The sequence below is a fragment of the Sciurus vulgaris genome (assembly GCF_902686455.1).
Source record: "Sciurus vulgaris genome assembly, chromosome: 15".
NCBI lineage: Eukaryota > Metazoa > Chordata > Mammalia > Rodentia > Sciuridae > Sciurus > Sciurus vulgaris.
Genome location: NC_136476.1, coordinates 87,967,302 through 87,990,852, shown reverse-complemented (window position 1 = coordinate 87,990,852; position 23,551 = coordinate 87,967,302). Strand labels below are relative to the sequence as shown.

Sequence of the window (23,551 nt, the reverse complement as noted above, 5' to 3'; positions counted from 1 at the left end):
TCTCACTGCAGGGGAGGGCCACAGTACCAGGCTGTTTCTGTGACAAGTTGCTGATTCCTTCAAGTTCAGGGAATGGCAAAGATGGCGGTACCTTGGGCCCGTGAGGTCCGTGGTTCCTGGTGTCTGTGGAAGCTGGAGGCTGGCTGTCCTGGCAGGTGGACCTGTGCTGTTTTGTCTCCCAGAAGCCCCTGGTGCTGGCTTGTCCTCAAGCCTCAGTGACCTGGCCATCACGTTCTGGGTCGGGCGTCTGTGCTCTGCCCTGGGCCTCTGTACTTCACCGTCATGGGGGGTCTCTCAGAGGCAGTGTGTTCACTTAATCAGCACACGTTTTTCAAGTCCTGGTGACATGCAGACACTGCTGGGTACCGGGGACTTGGGTGATCACACCATATGGGCCCCTGCTGCCCAGAGTAGAGTCCCCTGTGACCAGCACCCAAGGTTGATGAGGGACGAGGATGCACCAGGACACTTCAGTGCACCAGAGTGTACCCGCAAGATCTGGGGGCTTCCCAGAGGAGGTGACCTTCCTGCCATGACCTGCAGGAGGGACGGAAGTTGGAGAGCCAGGGTGGGGGGCAGGCAGGGCTGTGGGGAGGTGGAAGGAGCCAGAAGAAGCGGGTGTGCACGGAGCCCAGGCAGCCATGGGGGACCCACTGCAGGGCTGGTAGCTTTGTCCCAGTGTGGGGAAAGGGACAGGGAGGGTCCCCGAGGGCTGGGAACGGGAGCTGCAGGAGGCCAGTGCTGTCCCCGGGGCTCTTTTGCTCTGATGTTCCGCTGAGGTGGCTGCTTTTAGTTTAGGGGCAGGGCACTAGCGCGACCTGCTGCTTCTGTGTGTCTGCCTCTCATCTGAGGTCGCCTGAGCGCCGACTGTCGGTGGGGGCGGTTAAGCAGGAAGAGCATCGGGGACATCGGACTGGCCGCCACCAGGGACAGAAAGTGGTGCCCACTGTGGCCTGCCCCCTGCAGGGAGGGGGCGCAGCCTTTCGGAAGTCCTGTGACCATGGGGCTTCTGCTGCCCGGGCTTGGCTCCTCGGATCCAGCAGGGGACGTCAGCAAGGCCATGTCTGGAGCTGTCCATTCCTTTCCAGCAAGGACAAGAAAACGCGCATCCACAGCCAATGTTTGGAGACCTCGGGGCGCGCTGTGTCCAACAGCTTCCACCACAAGGACCGGAACTCTGGCTTGGATTAGTTTACAGTGAGGGCTGGTGAGCTGGGTGCTGCCTGGGCTCAGATGAGCTGATGGCTGAGACTCTGTCCTGCTCCCTGCCAAGGCCCAAGTGCCTGGGCCTTGAACATGACTGATCAGTGAGCCAGGTGTGCCACAAGGTTAAGTATAAGATCCGGGTCATGGTGGTGCAGTTGTGGTTGAAGAAGGCAGGGGCGAGAGGCCCGACAGCAGAGACCGGACTCCAAAAGCAGGATGTAATCGGGGTGGATCAAGGGTGTCTACTCAGGACAGCGTTTATTATTTGAAGACGGCAGATGTTTCACTAATTTTCATATGCAAATATTTATTTGAAGCCAGAGGATGTAGCCACGGAATTAAAGCCCTGGAACCAGAGAACATTGTTAAAAAGGAACATAATTAACTCATCATTATAAATGGTTTCATTAAACGTGTTTCAAAACGGGAGGCTCTAAAGCAGTTTTGATCCTGGCAGCAAATGAATGAAAGGTGGCCAGAAGAAACACATCCACTGGCCTTCAGCCGCGTAGCTCTGTCCTGGGCTCTGTCATTAGAGACGGGAGCGGAGCAGAGGGCAGGCCCAGGGCGTGGGCAACCTGGCACCACCTGCGGCAGGATGCCTTGAGATCTTCATGAGGTGCGTTTGCATTCTGTTGTTTGGGAAATGCAAAACAGCAACAGAAAATGGAGCCTGGATTCTGAGAGGCGTGAACGGCTCTGGGATGTATGATTTATGTGGTAAATTGCAAGTTTGCTCGGCGGAGCCTGCTGAAAATTTAATGGCTAATATTCTTAACAGTAGCAAAAGTAAATTATGTATGAAAGGGGTTGACTTCCGTCTTTCTTCTTGTAATAATGACCCCCCCACACACACTGAGAGAGGAGGGAGGGAGGGATGTGGAGGAGCTTTGAGGAGAGGAAGCAGTAAGTGGTACACATCCAGGGGACGGGCTGAGCCGGCTCTCCGCTGGGCGCTGGCAGGTCTCTGGCGCTGTGAACAACACCCTTCTCCCTCTGCCCAGCCCCTAACCAGATCATCCAAACCAAGATGATGGATCGGGCGCCCTCCTGGCCTTGCTGGGTTCCTTGGTCCCTGGGTGGCCGGGAGGGCAGGCTCCTGAACTGTGCTGGGCATGTGCAGAGTGACTGACAGCCCCTTCTCTGCTTCTAGGGGACACCTGGAAAGCCTGGACCCCGGGGGCAGCGAGGCCCAACGGTAACCCTCCCCGTGACCTGAGGGCTGTCCTGGAGAAATGGGGGCATAGGGGACAAGGCGGCCTCTGTGAGTGTGGGCACCTGAGCTGACCAACCTCCCTTTACTCCATCTGTCCAGGGTCCAAGGGGTGAAAGAGGCCCACGGGGCATCACGGGGAAGCCTGGTCCCAAGGTACGTCCTCGTCCCTCTGTGGTAACCACATGAACCGAAGTTAAGAGCTGGGGCGACCGGGCACAGGGGCTGACCGTGCCTTTCCCCTGACAAGGAGGGAGTTTCCCCGGACCTTTCTCCAGCAGCCTTGAGCTGCACTGAACTGGATAAGTGACTCTGGGGACGAAGTCCCTTGGCAGACAGAGGCAGGACATGTGGGGACTCAGAGACAGCAGGAGGTCAGGCCTAGCACAGACCCACCCAGGTCTGGTGGGCAGGCCTTATTTCTTCTGTAGAAAAGGGGTCTGAAGGTGCAGAGAGATCTTTACTAGAAAGTTCTTTCTTGATGGGTGGCCACTGAACCTCCTTGCCTGGACTGCTCAACAACTCTGGCTGACTCTGAAGACAAACCCCAGCATGGCAGGTTGGCCCAGTCCCGTCCAGGAGGAGCTCCAGAGGGGAATCCTGCTACGATGAGCCTTCTGGGTGACGAGGGGCAGCACTGGCTGGCCAGGAGGCCACTGGCCCTTCCTCCATGCTCAGCTCTGGGTTGCCTCGTGCTCCCTGTGAGAAGGGGCATCTCCTCGTGCATCTGCTGCCCTGTGGGGCGGGGGCTGAGCAGGTCCCTGTGCGCAGTCCTCAGTGGCTCCTGGTGTGTCCTGGCTGAGAGGAGACTGTTCTCTGAAGGTGGCAGCCCTGCAGATGTCCGCTGCCAGCTGCCTACACGGGATGGGCGAGCTCTGGGAGACACTGGTCAGTGCCGAGGTGCTCTGTCCTCTGCTGAGGGCCAGGACAGCCTGGAGAAGGGCATGAGCGTATCCTTGGCCAGGACTTCCAGGGGTGTCACTGGCCAGTCTCCACCGGAGCCCATAGTCATAGCAGCTTCTCTCTCCCTCCCTGACTTCCTCCCAAGGGCAACTCCGGAGGCGATGGTCCAGCCGGCCCTCCCGGTGAGCGGGTAAGCTTCCTGCCCGGGCCTGGGGAACCCCTCCAGGAAGGCAGCTGGCCTGAGGGCCCCTTGCACTCCTGCTGGGGTGGCCAAGAGGGGAGGTGCCTTGCCCCTGCTGGGACTGGGTTTCTTACGTGCTGGGGGCTTTTTCCAGGGTGAGAGCTTCCATTGCTCAGAGGCCTCAGCCCTACCCATTTGGCCCTGTCAGGGTCTGGAGGTGGCTGAGATGACAGGAATTGGGGTCTTGAGACCCTTCTTAGCCCTGAGGGTCCTGGGGCCTTGCTCTGTGGCTGGTCCCCGGCATTCCTGGCTGGGCCTTCTGTTCTTATGGTGAGACCAGGGGCCAGGATAAATTGGGAGAAGGCTGCAGGAGCCTGTTCAGAAGTCCAGCACATGGCGAAGATGGTGGGCCTTCTCGGGGGAGGACTTCTGTCCTCAAACTGGCTACTCTGCCCCCAGGGACCTAATGGACCTCAAGGACCCACGGGGTTCCCTGGACCAAAGGGCCCTCCGGTGAGTAGACTCCCTACCTTGGGCAGGCTTCCGGGGCCCTTGTCTGCCCCTCAGGACTCCATGGGGGTAGGAAGGCATCACAAGATTCTGGCTGGGTCGGGAGGAGAGTGACCAGTCCTGGGCCAAGGCTCCAGTGGGTGGCCCATGGCCATACCCACCTCCCTGGAGAGCTGCTACGGATCCCTGTCATTCAGACGCCAGCTGGTTCTCACTAGGGCCTGCGTCCTGAGGACACCAGCCGTGGGCTTGGCGCCCCTACCTAGCAAACCTCATCTTAGCTGGCTTACACCGGCAGAACTCCCTTGCAAGGGAGGGCACACTCACGGGGTCTGGGTGAGGACTGCAGCATGGCTTTCTGGGGACCCAGTTCATGGCACCTGCTGGGTATTTCTTCTTACCCCCTGGAAAGCGAAAGGGTGTCTAGAGGGGGCTCTGCCTGATGACAGGGGAAGCTCAGGAAGGAGCTTGTCCAGCGAGACAGACCTGGCTCCCAGTCTGCCCGGGCCAGCCTCCTGCTGGGCCTCTGGGGGTTGAGGGGCCTCTCCCTGCCTGTGTCCCCTCTGGAGAAGAGGGTACCGGCCTGTCCCTTTGGCTGCTGTGAGGATTCAGTGAGATGATGGGCAGGTGCCATCACGGCACCTGGGACAGGCTCCTTGAGAGATTTATTTCGGTGTCCCGGGGACCTGGAAAGTTGCCTTTCTCAGAGAAAAAAGCCTAAGAGCGAGAGCCGCACAAGTGAGTTGGAGACTCCTGTCGGCTTGTGTGGCACTAGATCCCATTGAGTGTGGCTGTTTCTCAGGATGGATCGAGACTTCTTCCCTCTGATCCTTTCTGCAGGGCCCTCCAGGCAAGGACGGGCTCCCTGGACACCCCGGACAGAGAGGCGAGACCGTGAGTATGTGGGTACTGGGACCAGGCTGGTGGCCTGGCCTCCTGCAAGGTGGGTCTCCGTGGCCCTGCCTGTGGGTTTGCGTCACTGCCCAGCGTGGCTGAGGGGACCTTGCTGGCTTGGGGAAGACGAGCCAGCCTCTCATAGGTATCCCAAGGTTCCGCCATCTGCTGCTGCCTTGTGGTCAGGCTGTGGGGGACGCGATGTGGAACACCTGAGCAGGGCAGCAGTGTGCCCTGTGATATCTGGTCAAAGGCCATGCTCACAACTCTCGGGATGCGAGCAAAGTGTGGCCGGCCTGCTGGAACCTTGTGCTTCCGATTTTGCTTCCCTGAATGATTGTGAGGACAGCGGTCTGCAGCTCCCGCATCCCCACTGGGGAAGTGCTCGGGGAGGTTCTCGTTTGTTACCCAGTTATTTTGTGCTGCAGGCCCCCAGCCATGTTGGCCTGGGTGGGACAGGGTGGAGGACGGGTCGGGAGGACGCCTTCAGTGTCCAGACGTGGACGCTTGGCCTCCTGGGGTGGCTCTGCTGTGTATATGATGGCATCTGGTCCTTGGCCTTGCTCTTCCCTGCTTCAGGGGAAGCTCATTTCAGGCTATGTCACCTCACGGTGATGGAGCTCACGTTTGCTGCTGGCAGAAAAAGCCTTGATCAGAAATGTGATCATTTCCCATCAGCCACTGGGGATCTGTCCTGGTTCATTGGAAGCAGGTTCTGGGAAGAAGTGTAGGCTCCCCTGTGACCTCGGACATGTCTGTGACCTTGGGGCTCCAGGCTTTGAGCAGCTGAGCCCTGTAGTGCCAACAGCTCCTTGTCCCTGTGCTGTGTGCCTTCCCTGTGTGCCACCACATCCAGCTTAGAGGGTAGCATGTGCAGAGGGGGCCTTTCCCACCAGGGAGAGCAGGGGCACTCGGGGATGGGCAGAAAGGCCCCGTTGTCCTCTGCTGCGCTTCCTTGTGCCTGGCGCTCTGGAAGGTGCTCCCCACTGGTGGCATGGGTGTTTGAATGCCATACCTGGTGTGTGCTTTTAAAGGCAGGGTCCGTTTTGTCTCTGGTGCCTCGCGGTGAAACCCCTTTGAGTAATACCTGTGCGGTGTTCTGCATGGCCCTTGTTGGCTGATAGATGGAGATTACTCTGCTCTTTTGTTTATAGAGAAAGATTAAAACATTTCTTCCAAGCTTTGCACATTTTTCTCTAATGCCTTTCCAGGAGATGAGATAGAGGGGTTTGCATATTGTGTGCCTTTTCTTTCCTCAATCTTGTTCTGGAAAGAGCCTGTAAGACAATTCAGCTGCTGCCTCTCTGGGAAGGTGCTTTCCAGAGCTCCTATGGGGCCTGGCAGCTCCTCAGATGCAGGGGTGCTGGGCCTATCTCTGCATCTCAGCTGGGCAGTCGAGTCTCCTCTGGACTGGTCTAGACACCCCCTGAGCACAGTCCTCCCTGAGGGGTTGACTTTTTTAAAAAAATTTAAACCAAGTGGTCATCACTGCTTTTGATTGGGCCGAAAGCCTACTTGTCAGCAGGGGGTTGAAGACAGATTTCCATCCTCGTTAGCCCCAGATGGTCCCCTGAATGACTGGAGCCAATGGGAGGCCTTCCTTGCCTTCCTCATTACTGTTGGCATTAGCAACTTCACCCGGGCTGCTGTCTCTGTAAGCACTTCCCCCTCAACCTGTCTATTTACCCCTTGTTTCTGACCTGGAAAATGCAGGCCTGTTGCCTGCAGCTGAGCTGGGCTTACAGAAGAGAGCCCTCTGAGGATTTGCAGGGAAGCCGAATCTGCTGTGTGCTCCTGTGGGCCAGCGGCTCAGTGTGAAATCCCTAATGCTGTGTGCCAGGCATCTTGACAGGGAGCAGCGGGCCCAGAGGTGTGCCTGCCCCCCTTCAGCCTTCGCTGTGGCCTCAAAGCCATCCACTGCCCTCTCCAGATCCAGAGCCTCCCTCCTAGTCCTGGGGCAGAATATCTGCATGTCCCTGCTGATAAGACAGCTTCTTCCTCCAAAGGAGAGGCTAGGAAGCAGAGAAGACGCCCAGAGCCCAGCAGGATGGGCTCCTAGGCAGGAGCACACAAGGCACAGATGACGTGTTCCCACTGAATCCAGTTAAAATCAGGCGTGTGTGCTGCCAGACTGCAGAGGCAGCAGGCCTGGCTCTTACCTGTCCGAGACATGCTCAGAGTGCAGGCCGGAGAATCTCCTGGTGTGCACCAGAGGTATTGATGACCAGAGCAGGGAAGTCCCTACAAAGTCACCAGCTTCAAACAGCCCAGACCTGGCTCCCAAATTGGCTTGGAAAATGAATACCAGTGACATAAGAAAGACTTTAAAATCTATTTCTCAGCACAAAAAACCTGCGCGGACTAACTTCTCTAGCTTCGTTACCACATGGAAGCGTAGCAGGAGAAATGGGCCCTCTCATGTGAAGAAACGTGGAGCATCTGCCCTTTGGGGACAGGATGTGGCGTGTGGGGCAAGCTTTCTAGGGGAGTAGCAGTGGGTGGGGGCTCCAGATGTCTGAGCCTGCCCACTCTCTCCACAGGGTTTCCAAGGCAAGACTGGCCCTCCAGGCCCGCCGGGTGTGGTCGGCCCTCAGGTGAGACACAGCACCCTGGGTCCTGGGTATTGGGTGTCACCCAGCCGAGGACCGAGGGAGGGAGGACCAATGCTCAGTGTCAGCTCCCCTGATTCTGAAGGTGTAGGTGCTGCTAATGCGGGAGCTTAATCCTGTCATGCATGTTAGCAGCCAGAGGTTTGCTCCACGCAGGAAGACACCCTGGGAGAGAGCGAGCGATGAATCGAGCATGCAGTGTGGGTCCAGCGGGCAGAACAAGGGGGCCTCATGGGCCATGCTCAGGGCTCTGGCTTTCCCCAGGGCAGGGGCCAGCTGTGTCCACTTGTGCTTGCTGTGGGTACATGGCCACTTTCTCCTGCCACTGGCTCACACCAGTGCCACGGGCCTGGGAGGCCAGCAGTGTGGGGCAGCAGCCAGCCTGCTTCTTAGAGACTTAGCACCTGATGTGGCTTGGAATAAGAGGTTGACCTGCTGCACCGCAGAGCTAAAGGACAGGCAGGCTGTGGCCCCGCTGTGGCTTCTCTTGCCTGGTTGCTGATGTGGCCTCCCCCAGCTGGTTTCCCCATGACATCCTGGAAGTATAGCTCGCTGGGCCTCCTGAGAGGCCCCAGGGGCAGGAGGAAGTGCCAGGGGCCAGGGGCCAGGGGCCAGGCGGCAGGCGGCTTAATAGTGTCCACCCAGCTTGCTTTGGTCTATTCTGCATTTTGACTGAAAGGAGACAGGCAAAGGAATGGGGGTTTGTTGGGCTATTGGTCTTTGCCTGTGTGGTTGGGACTGTCCTTAGATTCCAGAAGAGAAGGGCCCTCTTCACAGGTCACTTGAAACTGACCTGTGGTGCACACTGATTTTCCCTTAGGGTCCCACAGGAGAAACGGGTCCAATGGGCGAACGTGGCCACCCTGGGCCCCCTGGTCCTCCTGGTGAACAGGGGCTCCCAGGCCTTGCTGGAAAAGAAGGGACAAAGGTGAGTTTCTGGAAGCTTCCATGTCGCGCTGGCCCTTTCCTTAGGAGCCATTTGGGCCTTTGTGGTCCTGCTGCTCCTTTCTGAGGGTGGGTGACCCCTCAGACAAGCCCCTCCATGTCCATGCCCTCCCAAACCAGCGCATTCAGCCGCGCTTTGTTGGCTGGAGCAGGGCCTGAGCTGGCCTCCTGCGGGGCTGGAGAGTGAAGAGTAGTGGGGATCAAAACCTCCTCCCCGCCCTGCTGGGAGCTCTGTCCCCGCTGCCACCCCACTCCCAAAATGGATGAAAAGCTCTTGTACTTCACACATCTGTGCATATTTGTCAGAAAGGGATCCTTGTACAAATCCCCCACTGCCAGAGGCTGAAAATAAATTCTAAAAGCGAAAAGCTGATGTGTTTCTGTCCTCACTCCTGCTGCTGGATCTCACTGTCCCCTCTTACTAGCTCCTCCGTGGGGTATCCAAGTTGGTGGTTGTAGCTTCCTCTGTATCAGCATAAAAATAGGTGCACCAACTTCTCTATAAGGGACACTATAGCTAGTGCTTTATGTGACCCCATTCAAGAGTGACTTAGAGAATGGCAAGCAGCACAGATGAAGAAATAGTGAAAAAACCACATGCAAACTACATACATACACAGACACACACAGACACGCATGTATGTGTATATGCTTGAATAAATGTATACGCGTTTGGGTGAGTGTAGAGGGAGGGAATCTCTTCCAGACACACGGAGCTCAGTGAGTTTGGAAAGCATTTTTCCTGGTGATTTAGGGAGATCCTCATGTGCCACATGTGGACTGCGGGGAAAATTCTGGAAGATGTCTGGCTGTTGTGTCTGTCAGGAGAGAGCAGGCTCAGATGGCAGGTGGTTTCAGGCACGAGGCAGTGGCCAGGCTCCCAGGCAGTACTTCTGACGGTGTGTCAACCACAGATCCCGTATCTCAGCACACTTCTGTCACTAGTCCCTGACACAGGAGAGGCAGCTGTGATCCCAGTCCCACGCGCTCCCACATGGCCCCGCGGGACTGTAGGGGCCTCCGTGGAGCCCAGTTATAGCCTCACAGAGTGTTCCCTGGATCCACGCAGAGCCAGCCTGGGCATGGCCTCCAGGCTTGAGCCTGGGTGGTGCTCAAGGCCACAGAGGGGTAGTATCACACGAGGTCCTGGGTTGAATCCCCAACACAAGACAAAACAAAATTCAAAGAAAAATGAAGGAATTCCTTTGGAAACCTGGTGGCCGGGGAAGCCCCAGCACAACTCCCAGGTGGTGCTGCCGCGGACGCCTGCCTGACTCAAGAGGGGGTCTGGGCATCTGCAGGAGGGCTGCCGTCCCTGGTTTTGGAAGCAGCTTATCCTCGGCTCTGCTTTCAGGGTGACCCAGGCCCTGCAGGCCTCCCCGGGAAAGATGGCCCTCCAGGACTGCGTGGCTTCCCTGGGGACCGAGGGCTTCCTGGTCCAGTGGTGAGTACGGGGCCAGCTGGGGATGGACAGACAGTGCACCCCCAGGGGCTCTCCCTGGGTGCCCTTGACCCACATTCCCACTGCTTTGCAGGGAGCTCTTGGACTGAAAGGCAGTGAAGGCCCCCCCGGCCCCCCAGGCCCTGCGGTGAGTCAGAGCCTTTTCCCCTATTGTCCTTCTCCACACCAGTTTCATAGGCGACAGCTGGGAGGGTGCTAGAGCCCCAGGGACTTGGTCAAGGATGTGGACGTGTACCCAGCCTGGCCACCTGGGTGATGGGGGCCTGGGGAGCAAAGAGAAGACCCCACCTCTGGTGGGTCCCCCCTGGGCCAGCAGGGGAGGGATGGCCATAGTCTTGGAGTTTGAGGGCACCTGCTGGAGCTGGCCACTGGAGGTCAGGTGAGCCACCCAGCACTGGCAGGAGCCTGTTCCCAGGCTGCCAGTCAGGATTCCTGCCTGCTGCCTCCTGAACGACAGGGATCCTCCCAGCTTTAGGATCCCACTCATGACAAGTGGTGGAGTCTGGGTTCCCAACCTGTTGGCCGTGGTCCTTGGGGGCAAGGTGACGCTGCCCCTCCTCAGCCTCAAGCCCCTGGACTCCCTGCTCTCAGCTGAGGGCTCTGGTGAGGGCCAGGTGGTGCCATGAGCAGGCGCTGTAGGAATCTTAGCTGTGCAGTCTGAGAGCCTTTGAATTACGCCTTTCTCCTGCCCCTCCGCAGGGATCTCCAGGGGAGAGAGGTCCAGCAGGTGCTGCTGGACCCATCGGAATTCCAGGCAGACCCGGGCCTCAGGGTCCGCCTGGGCCAGCTGGAGAGAAAGGGGCTCCTGTAAGTACTGCCACAGATCAGAGGCCTCTCGTTGGAGCTGCTGGGCTCCCTCCCCCATGGTATCCCTGGGGGTACTTCCCTGTGGGCCTGCAGGAAGGGTGCCGAAAAGTCCCCTTGTCCTGCAGGGCAGTGTGCGTGTTCCCGGTGCCTTGCCCTAGGCCCCTGGGAGCAGGCCCAGTGGCAGCTGTCTAGTCCGCACCTGTGCATCAGCATCCCAGCTGGTGCAGACAGAGCAGGCTGGGGGCAGGCTGTCCTCTGTGGACGGGGTCTCCATCCAGCCCCTGGGCCATGTGTGTGCAGGGCCACAGTCTCTGCTGAGGGGACAGCCCTCCCATGGGTCAACCTCAAGGCTGGCCTTTTTAGGAGAAAGATGGATATCTGGAAACTGCTGTCCCCTGTGTTGATCTGGGAGCACAGGTGGAGAAAAGCTGACAAGAAGGGGTGGGGAGTTCCTGGGAAAACAGGAACCCACAGTGTGCTGAGCTCGTGGTGGACCCTGAGTTCTGCAGCCACTGAGAAACCTTGGGAGCAGGGTGGCGTTGTCGGGCCCACTCAAACCTTGGTCTCTCTGAAGGGGCTCAGTGGGTACCCTCCTTCCTAGACACATCTCGGGGGGCAGCTGTCTGCAGGGGTCCCCTGGGCCTGGGGGGACCTTTGGTGGCAGTCGGGCAGCCTCCTTACTGAGGCCTGGGTGCTGGGTGACTTATGTGAGCAAGGAGAGGAGACTCCTGTGTGCTCCGCTCTCGGTGGTTGGTAGATAGGAAGAGCTGCCCACTCCATTCCCTGAGCAGGAGGTACCAATTTAGACCATGCTGGGGACATCTGCACCCTGGAGAATCCTTTCATCACTTGATCAGCAATTTTGACGGCATTTGATCATTTCCAGTGAGGTACCCAGGGATCCAACTGGATTCTGTGCCAAAAAACAGAAGCCTTTTTTGGACCCTTAGTACATATGGAACACATGCAGATTCTGTTGGAGACAGTTTGGCTGGTTGTTTCACGAGAGTAAATATTTAAGCAGAAGCCTTGCGAGCGCTGCACTGAGCAAGGAAAAGCTTGTCAGTCCCCAAATAGCTCCAGGGAAGAGGAAAGGTCACCAGAAGGTGGGAGCATCCCAGGCTGCATGGCCCGACCGGCAACGCCAGACAGGTTTCGACTGAGCCCTGCACCAGGTCCCTGCATTTTCTGGCTTTGGTGGGATGGACATTTGTATTGATGGGGACTAAGGCTGAGGAGTAGGGAGTGACGTGTGAGGTGGGAAGGGGTGGGGGGCCAGTGATGCAGGTGCCCCTGCTGACCACGTGGAGCCAAGCGCAGTGCTGTCCTCCGTGTCCCCTCCCTGGGTGCACGCCTCTTTCTTGGTGTCTCTTGGAGAAAAAGGGTCCTGGCTAGGGTGAGAAAATGCATGTCATTCAAGATGATAAGGCAGCTGGATAAATGGCGCAGCAAGAGCTTGGTGACGATCTTGTAAGATTACCTAAGGGGCAGTTAGGGGAAAGAGATTGGTCATGCGTGCAGGGAGAATCGGGACTGGTGTGTGCGTGTGCTTGTTGGGTAACTGCGTGTAAAAACATGCCTGTGTGTGTGCATACACCCACTTGTGCGCAAGCACACTGTGTGCATGTATGCGCCTTACGTCTGTGCGTGTTCTGGGGACATGCACATCTGTGTCCTTGTTCTTTTATGTGCATGCATGTGTGTTCTGATGTGTGAGCCAGTTCATGGGTGCACATGCATGTTGGTGCATGCATGTGTTCACGGGTGCTTGCATACACAAGTTTGTCTGCTTGTATGACTGTGTGTGTGTGTATGTGTGTACACGTGCGTGCATATGTGTGCAGGTGAGGTGTTGACAAAGAAGCAGCAGAGTAATAAGGTTGGTGGCGGCTGAAGCACAGGCCACCCTCGTCCTGACATGCAGTGTGGCTCCCGCTCATGAGCTGGGCTGATGACACAGTCTCGGGATGTGGACGCCCACCAGTCAAGCCTCAGTTTCCTCTTCTGTAAAGGGCCAGCCCTCCCAAGGATGTGGATGGGCCTCAGCTGTTTGTGGCCCACGGCGGGGCTCAGTCGGCCTTCGTGTCCTTGGTGGCTGTGACAGCCACTCCCCCAGAGCACCTGCTTCCTGCCCATAGGCATCTCTCTGGGGTGAGGAGCTGCTGGTACATGTTCCTACCTGGAAGCCATCGTGACCAGGGACCTTCTGTCTTCTCCAGGGTGAGAAAGGACCGCAAGGCCCAGCTGGCCGAGATGGTCTCCAGGGTCCTGTGGGGCTCCCTGGTCCTGCCGGCCCTGTGGGTCCCCCTGGAGAAGATGGAGACAAGGTAAGGAGAAGGAGTGAGCCTCGGCCGAGCCCGGCCAGGCCGGCAGGTGAGAGGACAGGACGTGGGGGGCGGGGGCGGGTGGGGAAGCTCATCCGACAGCCACCCTGTGCCGCACGGCGGTCTGGTGCTAGCGGGCGACTTTGAAGGAGCATGCCAGCAAAGGTCCCGGCAGGCCTGGCATGCTGGAGGGGACCTGGAAGCCTGTGTAGTTCTGCAGCAGCCCAGGTCCTGTGCTGTCAGCGGCCAGGGCAAAGAAGAACACTCCCTGCTGAATGGTTTCACATTCTGAATCTCTAGAGCTGGAGTTAATGAGGTTTTACTCTCTGTCTACTTTTAAATGTCTTCCCTCGAATTGTCAAGGCCCTGCGTCATTAGGAGTGCACTTTGTGGTCTGGTCTCTTACTGCGGGGCTGGTACCTTTATCTCCCTTAACGACGGCCATGAGACTCAGCCCTTCCGTTGGCTTTCCATTTATGACCACCTCTGGCAACACCTCTGACTTTGCCCCCTCTGCCTGGAGGGTGCCTGGCACCCTGGGCGGGAGCAGGGCACTGGGGCAGACGTGGACCATCCCTGTGGCGATTGCAGCAGTGGCCTTCTGCCTGTTCCATTGCCGTGAGACCTCAGTGTGACGTCCCCATTGCCAGACCCACTAACGTTCTGTGCAGCATCAGATCAAAGCCCCGCACCTTCCAGCCGGTATTAGAAAGGAAATCAGATTAATCCACGGAAGTGTTTCTTCTGAGGGGAGGTGTGGCCACCTGGGGAGCCGGCTGTGGCTAGTTGCCCAGAGAAAGTGATCGTGGGCAGCAAGAGGCCCCAGGCTGACGCCTCTTTCCCATCTGTCCTAGGGAGAGATCGGGGAGCCGGGGCAGAAGGGAAGCAAGGGTGACAAAGGCGAGCAGGTAAGTGCTGCAGCGGGAGTGCCAGGTGCCCGCGAGTGGCCATGTGCAGTGCGCAGGGCACTGCCCTGGATGGCCGTTGAAGGGACAGGCTGGTGGTCCCTTCCAGTAAAGCCCTGTGTGTGCATGAACTGGGAGGGATCTCTCGGTGTTGAAACATGAACGGGCCTTGTGAGAGGAAGCGGGTGCAGTGCACTTGCCCCGAGGTGCCCGTGTCCCGCACACCCCTGCCCGCCTGCCGAGGAGTGCAGGGTGCCTGGGCAGACGCAGCACCAGAAGCACTAGTGTGTTCTCCTGCTCCCCGGCCCTCAGCTGCTGGTTTCCTCCCGGTGGCCCCGAGATGTCTCCTTACTGGTGGCCAGCAGTCTTTCGCCCCAGACCAGTTCTTGGGCCACAGTGGCCATGCTCCCATGTGGGCCTCGTCCTTGGAGGCTGGGCTCTTCCTCCTCCTTCCTTCCCCTCTCTTCACCTGCCTGTGGACCGCCAAACAGGTCCCTACAGATGAGCTGTGTGGTCCTGGATCCTCACTGTCTAGCTGGGCCCGAGTGCCCTGTGGTGGTGTGTGGTGGGAGCTGAGAGGTCACAGGTCACCTGTGGTGTGACGCTGGTGGCAGCATCCTGCCGTCTGTCACAACCGCTCGAGTTTGAACTGAGAATGTGGCCGACTTTCTGGAGCCTGTGGCCTGGATGCTTGATGTTCCCTCTGCTGAGTGGCACTTTGGGGACCAACCTTGCATGCATCTGCCTCCTGTCCTGGCCCGCCCAGGCTTGGGATGGGATTCACTCTCCCTCAACCTGATCTGCGGTCTGCAAACCAACCCGGACTGTTTGTCCCCCACAGGGTCCTCCTGGGCCCACAGGTCCGCAGGGCCCCATCGGACAGCCAGGCCCTTCTGTGAGTATCTGTGGCTAGTGACCCCACAGGCCCTGGCTCTTGGTCTGCTGCTCAGCTCACCTCCCTTTCTCTCCCTGCAGGGAGCGGACGGTGAGCCGGGCCCTCGTGGCCAGCAGGGCCTCTTTGGGCAGAAAGGAGATGAAGGTTCTAGAGGTTTCCCTGGGCCACCAGGGCCAGTGGGGCTGCAGGTAAGCAGGGTTTTCACAGTGTGGGGCTCCCCAGAGGTGCTTTATGTCTCGCTGGGCCCGCCCCTCCTGTCACCATAAGAATGGGGAAACTGAGGCTCAGTGGCAGGGACTGGAAGTGCCGCCAATTCCCAGAGCAGGCACCCCTGCGTCTGCTGCCCCCAAGCAAGCACATCTGCTTCCACACTGGTGGGAAGGCCGTGCGATTGTAAGGAAAGAAAGCGGACGTCCACGGTGAACGTGTCCCTGAGGGCTGTCCGCCTCAGTGCCGCCCGATTCCACACCTTCCACACGTACCTTCGCGTTCACCTGGGCGACTGGGGGCTGTCCGGTGTTGCGGAGCCCAGCAAGCCCAGGTCACAGCCCGTGGGCAGAGGGGTACCCGCTGCACATCTTACCGTGGGGCATGTTGAACGCCATTGGATACAGTGACATTTTATTTACTTTGGAGGACAGTTTTTAGTTACTGCGTAGCATCCAGCGTATGTTGGCGACATGATTTATCCGGACATCTCCCTGCTGCTGGCTCATTAGGTTTATGGTTTTATGGGATGCCACCATACGTGCCAACGTCCATAAATCTTTGCACTCTTCTCTATTTTCTCTGGCTGATTTGAGCCTGGGCATCAGGAGCCAGACTCATGGAGTGCCCTCAGGCACCTGTGGGTGGACTCCCAGTGTGACCCCTAACCACAGCCTCCTCTTCTCAGGGTCTGCCAGGACCTCCAGGTGAAAAGGGTGAGACAGGGGACGTGGGCCAGATGGTGAGTGTGACTGGACACCCAGGCCATTCGTGGCGGCTGCCGTATGTGTTGGGGGAAGTTTTTGCTCTTCTGGGCTCAACGGCCACTTCTTCTCCTAGGGCCCTCCAGGTCCCCCCGGCCCCCGAGGACCCTCTGGAGCTCCAGGTGCTGACGGCCCACAAGGCCCTCCAGGAGGAATAGGGAACCCCGGCGCAGTGGGAGAGAAGGTGATGTCTCTGCTCCGTTAGGGCAGCTTCGGGACCGTGGGGGCAGGGAGGGTGTATGCACACCTGTGTGCCTGCGTGTGCAGAGGCGTGAGGTCGCAGCACACTGCGAAGCTTAGAAGTATATTCATGAACTGGACCTGGGAACTCGGGCATGTCTCTGTGACGGCCTTTTGCAGAATTTCAGACTGTTTGAGCTGGTGAGGCCCCGCCCCTTCTCCAGGAGCCCTGGTGGAGACTCGCCACCTCCCCCAAGGGCTGTGGCTGCTCAGCTTGAGCTTCCGTCCCAGTCCAGGTCTCGTCCTCCCATGCCTGGGGCCCTTGTCACTCCATCTGATGGACTTTAGAGCCCAGGCCCTTGAGACGGTAGACAATGAAGTGAGCCAGATAAACCTACGTGTGAGCGTGTGCATGTGTGCACACGAGTGTGTGAGCGTGTGCACCGTGGGTGACGTGGGACCCAAGTGCACACATGCTCATGAGCTCGTGCTGTGCTAAGAGCCGTTGATGAGCTCTGGAGGAGGGGACAGACTTGGAGTGCAGGTCCCCACCAGCTTCCTAGAACTTGCTTTCTGGACACAGGCCACCCAGTGATGAGTGTCCGTCACTGCCCCTTTTCATGATAGGAAGGTCAGCAAGAAGTACCTCATGGGGAAATGGCCTCTGCTTCTGTCTTGAGAGGCGTGGCCTCCAACTCCCAGCGTGTCCCTGTTGGGGGCTCCCTGAGGGCAGCCTGTGGATGTCTCCTGCCTTTGCCCTGCTGGGTCCCACCTCTAACACCACCTCCACTTTACCAAGCTTCTCATAATTATTCTCCAAATCCCTTGGGGCAGCCTGCCCAGGAAAGCCTTCACTGACAGCGTTGCTAGTAACCTGGATGCCTTCTCCCTGTGTCCATCATGTGCCTGTCTAACACTGTGGATGGGCCTCCCCTGCAAGCTGGGAGCCACCTGGGGATGGTGGCCTCTATCCTGCCAGCCCTGGCATCCAGTGCAGGCAGCAGGCAGGTGGAGCATGGCAGGGGCTGAGCAGGAAAGTGCTGCTGTCCTCCTCCAGAAATGCTCCTTCTCTCCTCAGGGTGAGCCTGGCGAAGCTGGCGAGCCTGGCCTTCCAGGAGAAGGGGGCCCTCCGGTAAGTGTGAGGGCTCCGGGCAGGGCAGGACGTGTCCAGGTGGGAGCTGGGTTGGACGCCCACCCTGCCTGGGTTTTCCCACCACGGAAAGGGAGTCATAACCCCGCTCCCAAGTGCACTTATAAAGAGGGTCACCTTGGGGACCTGACCTTATTTCTTGGAGTTTCTGCAAAGCAAGCAGGCTTGAAGGTCACCATGATTACAAGATATTGCAGTTGTCTTTTATTTTTATTTTTTTCAGTGGTGATGGGGATTGAGCCCAGGGCCTTATGCATGCAAGCCAAGCACTCTGCCAACTGAGCTGTATCCCCAGCTCCGTGGGGGCCTGACCTCGTGTGTTCGCACACATGTTGGGGGCACACATACCTGTGTGTGTGGAGACCTCAGCAGTGACTCCCATGACCAGTGGCTGCTGCCTATGTGGCCTTCTCTGGCACCTTGGCCCTTGAGTGTGAATGTGGCTTGTCACCCCAGACTTGGGGACCAGACAGGGAATGTGTAGGCTTTCCAGGGTCAGGTGGGCATCCTCTGAGAGGCCACCCTGCGGGTGGACCAGGGTTTTCCAGCCTTCCTGCTGTCCCCTGTGCCCAAGAGCCAGGGAACTGGTGGCAGCCTTGTGGTCCTGCTGCCTGTGGTCTGATCCAGGAGCCAGCCCCCCATACAAAGCTGAGACTCAGAAAGCCAGGGACTCCTCCAGCCCACCTGAGGTGCTGGGCAGGGGCTGTGGATGTGATGGGGAGCGGAGCCCCTGGAGGCCAGTGCTGGCCTCACTCCAGGCAAGCACTTGGTCAGCTCCAAGAACTGGACCCTGGCCATTTTTCCTCCAGGGACCCAAAGGAGAAAGAGGGGAGAAGGGTGAGGCAGGCCCCTCTGGTGCTGCTGGACCCCCCGGGCCCAAAGGCCCCCCTGGAGACGACGGCCCCAAAGGCAGCCCTGTGAGTAGTCCTGAGTAGTGAGTAGTTCCCCTGTGGTGGTCCCCCGGCCCCTGACTCAGGGGTGGCATCTGCACAGGCAGGGCCACACAACCGCTGTGCGACTGGGGGATTGTTCAGGGCCTGGAGGGTCCCACGCCGGCCCGGGTCACATGTGGAAGTGAGCCCGGGAGACCCCACAGGGAGCCTAGAGGTCCGGCAGCCACTGAGACGCGCGGCCTTCCTCTGGCCCGCTCTAACCTGGCATCAGGAGGGCTTCTGAGAGCCCCAGGCGTGGCTGTGGTCTCGGCCTGCAGCTCCAGGGTGGCCTGTGGGCGGTGTGCCTGCCCGTGTCTCCAGAAGGCTGGAGGCCGTTGTCCCTGACTGGGCTTGCCGCTTCCCGTGACGCTGTAAGAAGGGGCCTCCTGGCAGAAAGTGCTGAGGTGCAGGGACCGTCCTGGCTCCTGGGTGGTGCCTGGTGGCTCCTGGGGTGGTGATGATCTGGACGGGAGTCACAGGTCCATCTGCTGATGCCCTGGGCCTGCCTCTCTCTCCTTTTCAGGGCCCGGTTGGTTTTCCTGGAGATCCTGGTCCCCCTGGGGAGCCAGGTCCTGCGGTAGGTGCTCAAGAGAGCCCAGCCTCTCGGCCCCCACAGTGCCTGTCCTATAGACCCTCAGCCCCGCAGCCTTGACGCTGCTGCCCCTGCATCCCTGTCCCCACAGCCCCTGTCCCCGCAGCCCCTGTCCTTGCATCCTCTATCCCCACATCCCCTGTCCCCACAGCTCCTGTCCCCACAGCCCCTGTCCCAGCATCCCCTGTCCCCGCAGCCCCTGTCCCCACAGCCCCTGCAACCCGCCCCCTCCTGCTGGCCTGCTGTGGTGTTCTTTGGGCTGGCTCCCTCCTGAGGTGACTGCCCCTGCTTTGGGTCACAGTTGTGCCAGGGCTGGACTCACCTGGTTTGGGAGGCCTGGGGTACACTGCAGCTGGAGGAGCTCGGGGTGCTCCCTCCAGGTGATAGTGGGGATCCTGCTTTTCCCCACAGGGTCAAGATGGTCCACCTGGTGACAAAGGGGACGACGGCGAGCCTGGACAAACGGTGAGTCTGCAGTGCCACTGGACCCCCGCGGAGGGTCCCTGTGCTCCCGGGACTCTGCGACTTGCTTGGCTCCTTTCTGGAAGCCCACACCCACACCCAGGACTGTGACAGGGACTTGAAAGACCCCAGAAGATCTAAGGAAAGGCCGGACCCATTTCCAGAAAGGGAGAAATGCAGTACAGTCCTAGCGGGGGTTGCACGCAGCTCCTGGGTTCTGCGACCATCGCTAGGAGCTCCCCGCGAGCGTGGGGGAAGTTCCTGCAGTGCACAGCACCGCCGGTGCAAGGTGGGGCCGAGCTCCACTGCCCGAGCTCCACGCAGGGCCTCCTCCAGGGCTGGCTGCGCTGGCTCGGAAGGGGGAGGCGGTTGGGCTGCGGATGAAGATTCACCAGGCGGATCTCCTTGTGGGCCGACCCAGACTTGGGCACCTCCCCAGCTGACCCGACTCCTAACGCTCTGCTCTCCTTCTCCCCAGGGATCCCCCGGCCCCACTGGCGAACCTGGTCCCTCCGGGCCTCCAGGGAAGAGGGTGAGTCACTCAGGAGGAGGCTGGTGCCCGGAGAGTGAGCCCCCTCAGCTTCCTGTCTGTCCTGGGCTCACGGCCACCTCTGTGAGGACAGGCCAACCGCTCCCACCATCAGTAGACCCAGCCATCAGGGAGGAAATCGCCCACAAAGCTGAAAAATGCCATTTCCCCTGGACCTGACCTTCTAGAAAGTCAGCACAGTGGAGGAGCCATCTTTGCATGTTGAACCCTCTGGTCACTTGGGGGCTGTGACAGACTGGGCCTCTTGCACCGCACAGGGTGGGTCCAGCACTCAGGGCAGTGCCCCCCAGATCTACCAGAGTACTTTGCCTGGGACTGGGTCACTGGGACCCATTATAAGGACCTGTGTCCATGCTGACCAGTGGCCCAGGAGTGGCCTCAGGCCTGCACCCTTCCCTAGCCCAGGCCTCCACTTCCACTCAATGGGTTCAGACCTCTGCACCCTCCCGGGGCCCGAGCCCACCACCTCTGCTCTCTCGCGTATTCCAGGGTCCCCCAGGCCCCGCAGGCCCTGAAGGCAGACAGGGAGAGAAAGGAGCCAAGGTAAGGAGCCTCTCTCCAGGCCAGGGCCGTGATGGCCTCAGGAAGGCGCGCCTGGGGGAGTGGGTGGTGGACAGGGGGCTGAGAGGCGGGGAGGCCAGGTGGAGCAGTGAATGGTGGCCTGGAGCACTGGGGCCATCACCCACTGCCTAAGGAAGGCGATATGAGGCAGGGGTCTGGGAGTCAGAGACCCGAGCTGAGGCTCATGCACGGCCCTCGACCTTGGATGCAGAGGTCATCATCTGAGCCCAGCATGGGGCTGGCACTGAGCAGTGGGGTCTGTTCTCTCAGCAAGTTGACCAGGGTCTGGGCAGCACCACTGGCCTCCCCTTGGGGAGACGCCTTGTCATTAGGTGAGACAGCAGTGGGTGCTGGGGCAGCCGGGAGGTGGCTCCACGACCCTGCTGCAGGGCCGGCGTGAGCAGAGGGGTCCAGAACCACCTGGCTGGGAGCAGGGCAGAGCTTTGGCCAGGCAGCCTCTGTGGGCAGCCCAGATATCTGGGGTCTCTCACGTGCACCCAGGGTTTCTGAGCTGCTGTCCTGGGCCAGGTGCCTGGAGCGGCTGAGCACCAAAGTCCCACTCTCTCTACAGGGAGAAGCCGGTTTGGAAGGCCCTCCTGGGAAGACTGGCCCCATTGGCCCCCAGGGGGCCCCTGGGAAGCCTGGGCCTGATGGCCTGCGTGGGATTCCTGGCCCAGTGGTGAGTGTACTGGGCAGGCCTGGAGGGGCAGCGGGCTGCCAAGAGCAGATGGGGTGCCAGCTCACACCAAGGCTTTCTGTTTCAGGGTGAACAAGGTCTCCCGGGATCCCCAGGCCCCGACGGTCCACCTGGCCCCATGGTGAGCGACATCCCTGTGGCTGTGCGTGTAGGGGATTTGCTGCCAGAAGCCCTGGGACAAGGACCCTAATCTCTCTGCTCCTCCTGTAGGGACCCCCAGGGCTTCCTGGCCTCAAAGGAGATTCTGGTCCCAAAGGTGAAAAGGTGAGTGGGGGCTTCAGGGGCCTCTGTGGTCACAGCTTAGCCCTGGCTCCGCCCAGCAAGCCTCAGCCCACCACTCGCTGCCTGCTGTGGGCCCAGGAGGTGCACGGGCAGAGGGAACTGGGAAGGACACACACAGGGGCCCCCGAGGCCCCGCAGGAGTGACAAGAGCCTTCGGCTGGGCACAGAGGTCCTGGCTGTGGGGCATCCGGAGCAGGGGCAGTTGCTCGCTCAGGACACGTCCCGCGTGGCCGCTGTGGGCCGGGGCTCCAGCAGTTCTGCTGTCCGTGTGATCTTTTCCTCCACTTACCTCTCCTGACAAACCTCAGACTCACTAGCCAAGCGTCGTTCCTAGAGAAGGCAGCAGGCTCGCTCTCCACCCCCAGCGTAGTGGAAGCTGGAGGGACCCTTCCAGAGCTTTCCTGGGTCATGTGAAGCCGACCCACGTAGAGGGCAGATGTCCATTTGTCCCTTCAAACGTGGCAAGGGGTGATAGCATGCAGTGCTCTGCAGTTCGTTTCTGGCACGAGCTTAGTTTCAGTTCCTTGTAGGAAGAGGCGTGTGCGTTTACCTGGGTGGGTGCCGGCGTGTGAAGGAGCGCACACGGGTGATGGCTCAGAGAAGCCCCTTGTCACCTGACCTGTCTTCTGAACTGTTTCTACCCCTGCAGAGGTCGGCAGTGACACGGTGACGGGGCGTGGCTGTACCACCACGTTCCCAGGCCTGCTGGGATGGACTTGGGGTGCTGCCACCACACACCAACGCTCTTTCTTGCCCGTTTCCTGACAGGGTCACCCAGGCCTGATCGGACTCATCGGCCCTCCAGGCGAACAGGGTGAAAAGGGCGACCGCGGCCTCCCTGGTCCCCAGGGGTCCTCTGGGCCTAAAGGAGAGCAGGTGCGTGAGGTGGAGCTCCTCAGCAGCTCCGGGTGTCCCCAGAGGCAAGGGGCTTCTGTCACCCACCCTTCACACAGAAATGCACATGGGAACAGCGGGGTTCGGGCGCCCCATGGGCACCGGAGCTGGGCACCGGCCTCCACCCTGCCCTGGCTGTGGGCAGGAGCTCCTCCCTCACTGCCTGGTGGCCTCGCAGCAGGAGGGACTCGGGAGTCAGCCCTTCCCAGCCTCCCCCAGTGCCAGAGCCTGTGAGCAGCTTGCCGCCCAGGAGGTGGGAGCATCTGCTGCCTGTGTCCCTGTGCGGGGGGCTGTGAGCCTTGGTGTCCTTACCACCTTGCCCAGGTGACCGCACTAGGCCCTCGGACGTGCCACAGCTCACCGGAGTTTATAGCCCCCACGAGCCACCGCAGAGACACCCTTGCCAGGCGTTCACCTCTTGCCGTCATGAGCCACTCAGACGTGGCTGCAGGAGGGCAGGCAGAGAAGGACCCAGGGCCTGGGAGGGGTGACATGCGCCATGGAGGCAGAGGGGCAGGGTCCTGTCTTAGCTCTCCCCCGGGCAGTGCGTCTCGTACCCGTGTGGGAGCTGCCACTTCCCCAGCTGCGTGACAGGACACACCTGGTGCCCTTGCTCACCTCCCCTACCTGGTCCGAGGACGTGGGGCCGGCAGGGAGTGGCTGGACGCTTGAGGCTGGGGTGAAGCTGCACCCCTCCTGGCCCCTACGGTGGCGCCTCAGAGACCCTACCTTGCACACCCAGCCATGTTCTCTCATGGCATTGGCCCTCTTCTGACCACTCAGTGTCCCCCCGATGTGACCGCAGCCTTGGATAAGTGTTGCTCTGGGCATGGTGGCCAGTGGCCACGAGAATCAGACACCCAGGGTCCCCACTGCCAAAAGGATGGTAACCCCTGTGTCCACCTGTCCACTGTGGTCTTGGTGGCATTGCTGATAGAGGACTCTGCACTAAGGTGCAGGCTCGAGAGTCGTGGTGGAGAGATCCAGGGACCCAGAACTGAGGTGGAGGGCCTGGGGTGCCCAGCGGTCCACACAGAGAAGTCATTCTGCACCAGCTGGGCCCAAGCCACGCAGGAAGGGCTGGTCAGAGGTCACTTAGGGGCTGGGCAGTGTGGAGCACACGGGGTCCAGAGCACTCCCTGCCCTCCCCACCCCTGCCTGGTTAGGGCAGGGAAACTTGGGGCAAGCAGGACCATGAACGGGAGCAGCAAGAGGGACCAAGCATGAGATGGGGTGTTGGACTGGTCATTCTGCATCCCAGTGGGACACAGTGCTGGAGGGGTCCAGCCTGGACAGGGTAGCGGGGCTGGGGATGGCCAGCCCAGGCCCAGCAAGGAGAGACATCTGCCCTCGTGATGTGGCAGCCGGCCGTGTGCTGCAGAGGGGCGACCAGGGGCCCTCGGGGTCTGGAGGCCAGCGGGCCACA

At 59.8% G+C, this 23,551-nt stretch overlaps 1 protein-coding gene across 2 annotated transcripts in view; it reads left to right on the top strand.

Moving 5' to 3' along the window:
* The window catches only part of COL5A1 (collagen type V alpha 1 chain), a 140,028-nt gene that overhangs the window by 100,315 nt on the left and 16,162 nt on the right, over positions 1-23,551 (top strand). For both annotated transcript variants that reach the window (XM_079111865.1, XM_079111864.1), the window contains exons 33-58: positions 2,360-2,404; positions 2,522-2,575; positions 3,468-3,512; positions 3,963-4,016; positions 4,854-4,907; positions 7,448-7,501; positions 8,337-8,444; positions 9,816-9,905; positions 9,997-10,050; positions 10,623-10,730; positions 12,950-13,057; positions 13,909-13,962; positions 14,801-14,854; positions 14,935-15,042; positions 15,750-15,803; positions 15,902-16,009; positions 17,084-17,137; positions 17,965-18,072; positions 18,611-18,664; positions 19,091-19,144; positions 19,620-19,673; positions 20,181-20,234; positions 20,824-20,931; positions 21,017-21,070; positions 21,160-21,213; positions 22,000-22,107. In XM_079111865.1, coding sequence (XP_078967991.1) covers positions 2,360-2,404; positions 2,522-2,575; positions 3,468-3,512; positions 3,963-4,016; positions 4,854-4,907; positions 7,448-7,501; positions 8,337-8,444; positions 9,816-9,905; positions 9,997-10,050; positions 10,623-10,730; positions 12,950-13,057; positions 13,909-13,962; positions 14,801-14,854; positions 14,935-15,042; positions 15,750-15,803; positions 15,902-16,009; positions 17,084-17,137; positions 17,965-18,072; positions 18,611-18,664; positions 19,091-19,144; positions 19,620-19,673; positions 20,181-20,234; positions 20,824-20,931; positions 21,017-21,070; positions 21,160-21,213; positions 22,000-22,107 — 1,854 coding nt within the window. The remainder of the gene's footprint in view (positions 1-2,359; positions 2,405-2,521; positions 2,576-3,467; positions 3,513-3,962; positions 4,017-4,853; positions 4,908-7,447; positions 7,502-8,336; positions 8,445-9,815; positions 9,906-9,996; positions 10,051-10,622; positions 10,731-12,949; positions 13,058-13,908; positions 13,963-14,800; positions 14,855-14,934; positions 15,043-15,749; positions 15,804-15,901; positions 16,010-17,083; positions 17,138-17,964; positions 18,073-18,610; positions 18,665-19,090; positions 19,145-19,619; positions 19,674-20,180; positions 20,235-20,823; positions 20,932-21,016; positions 21,071-21,159; positions 21,214-21,999; positions 22,108-23,551) is intronic.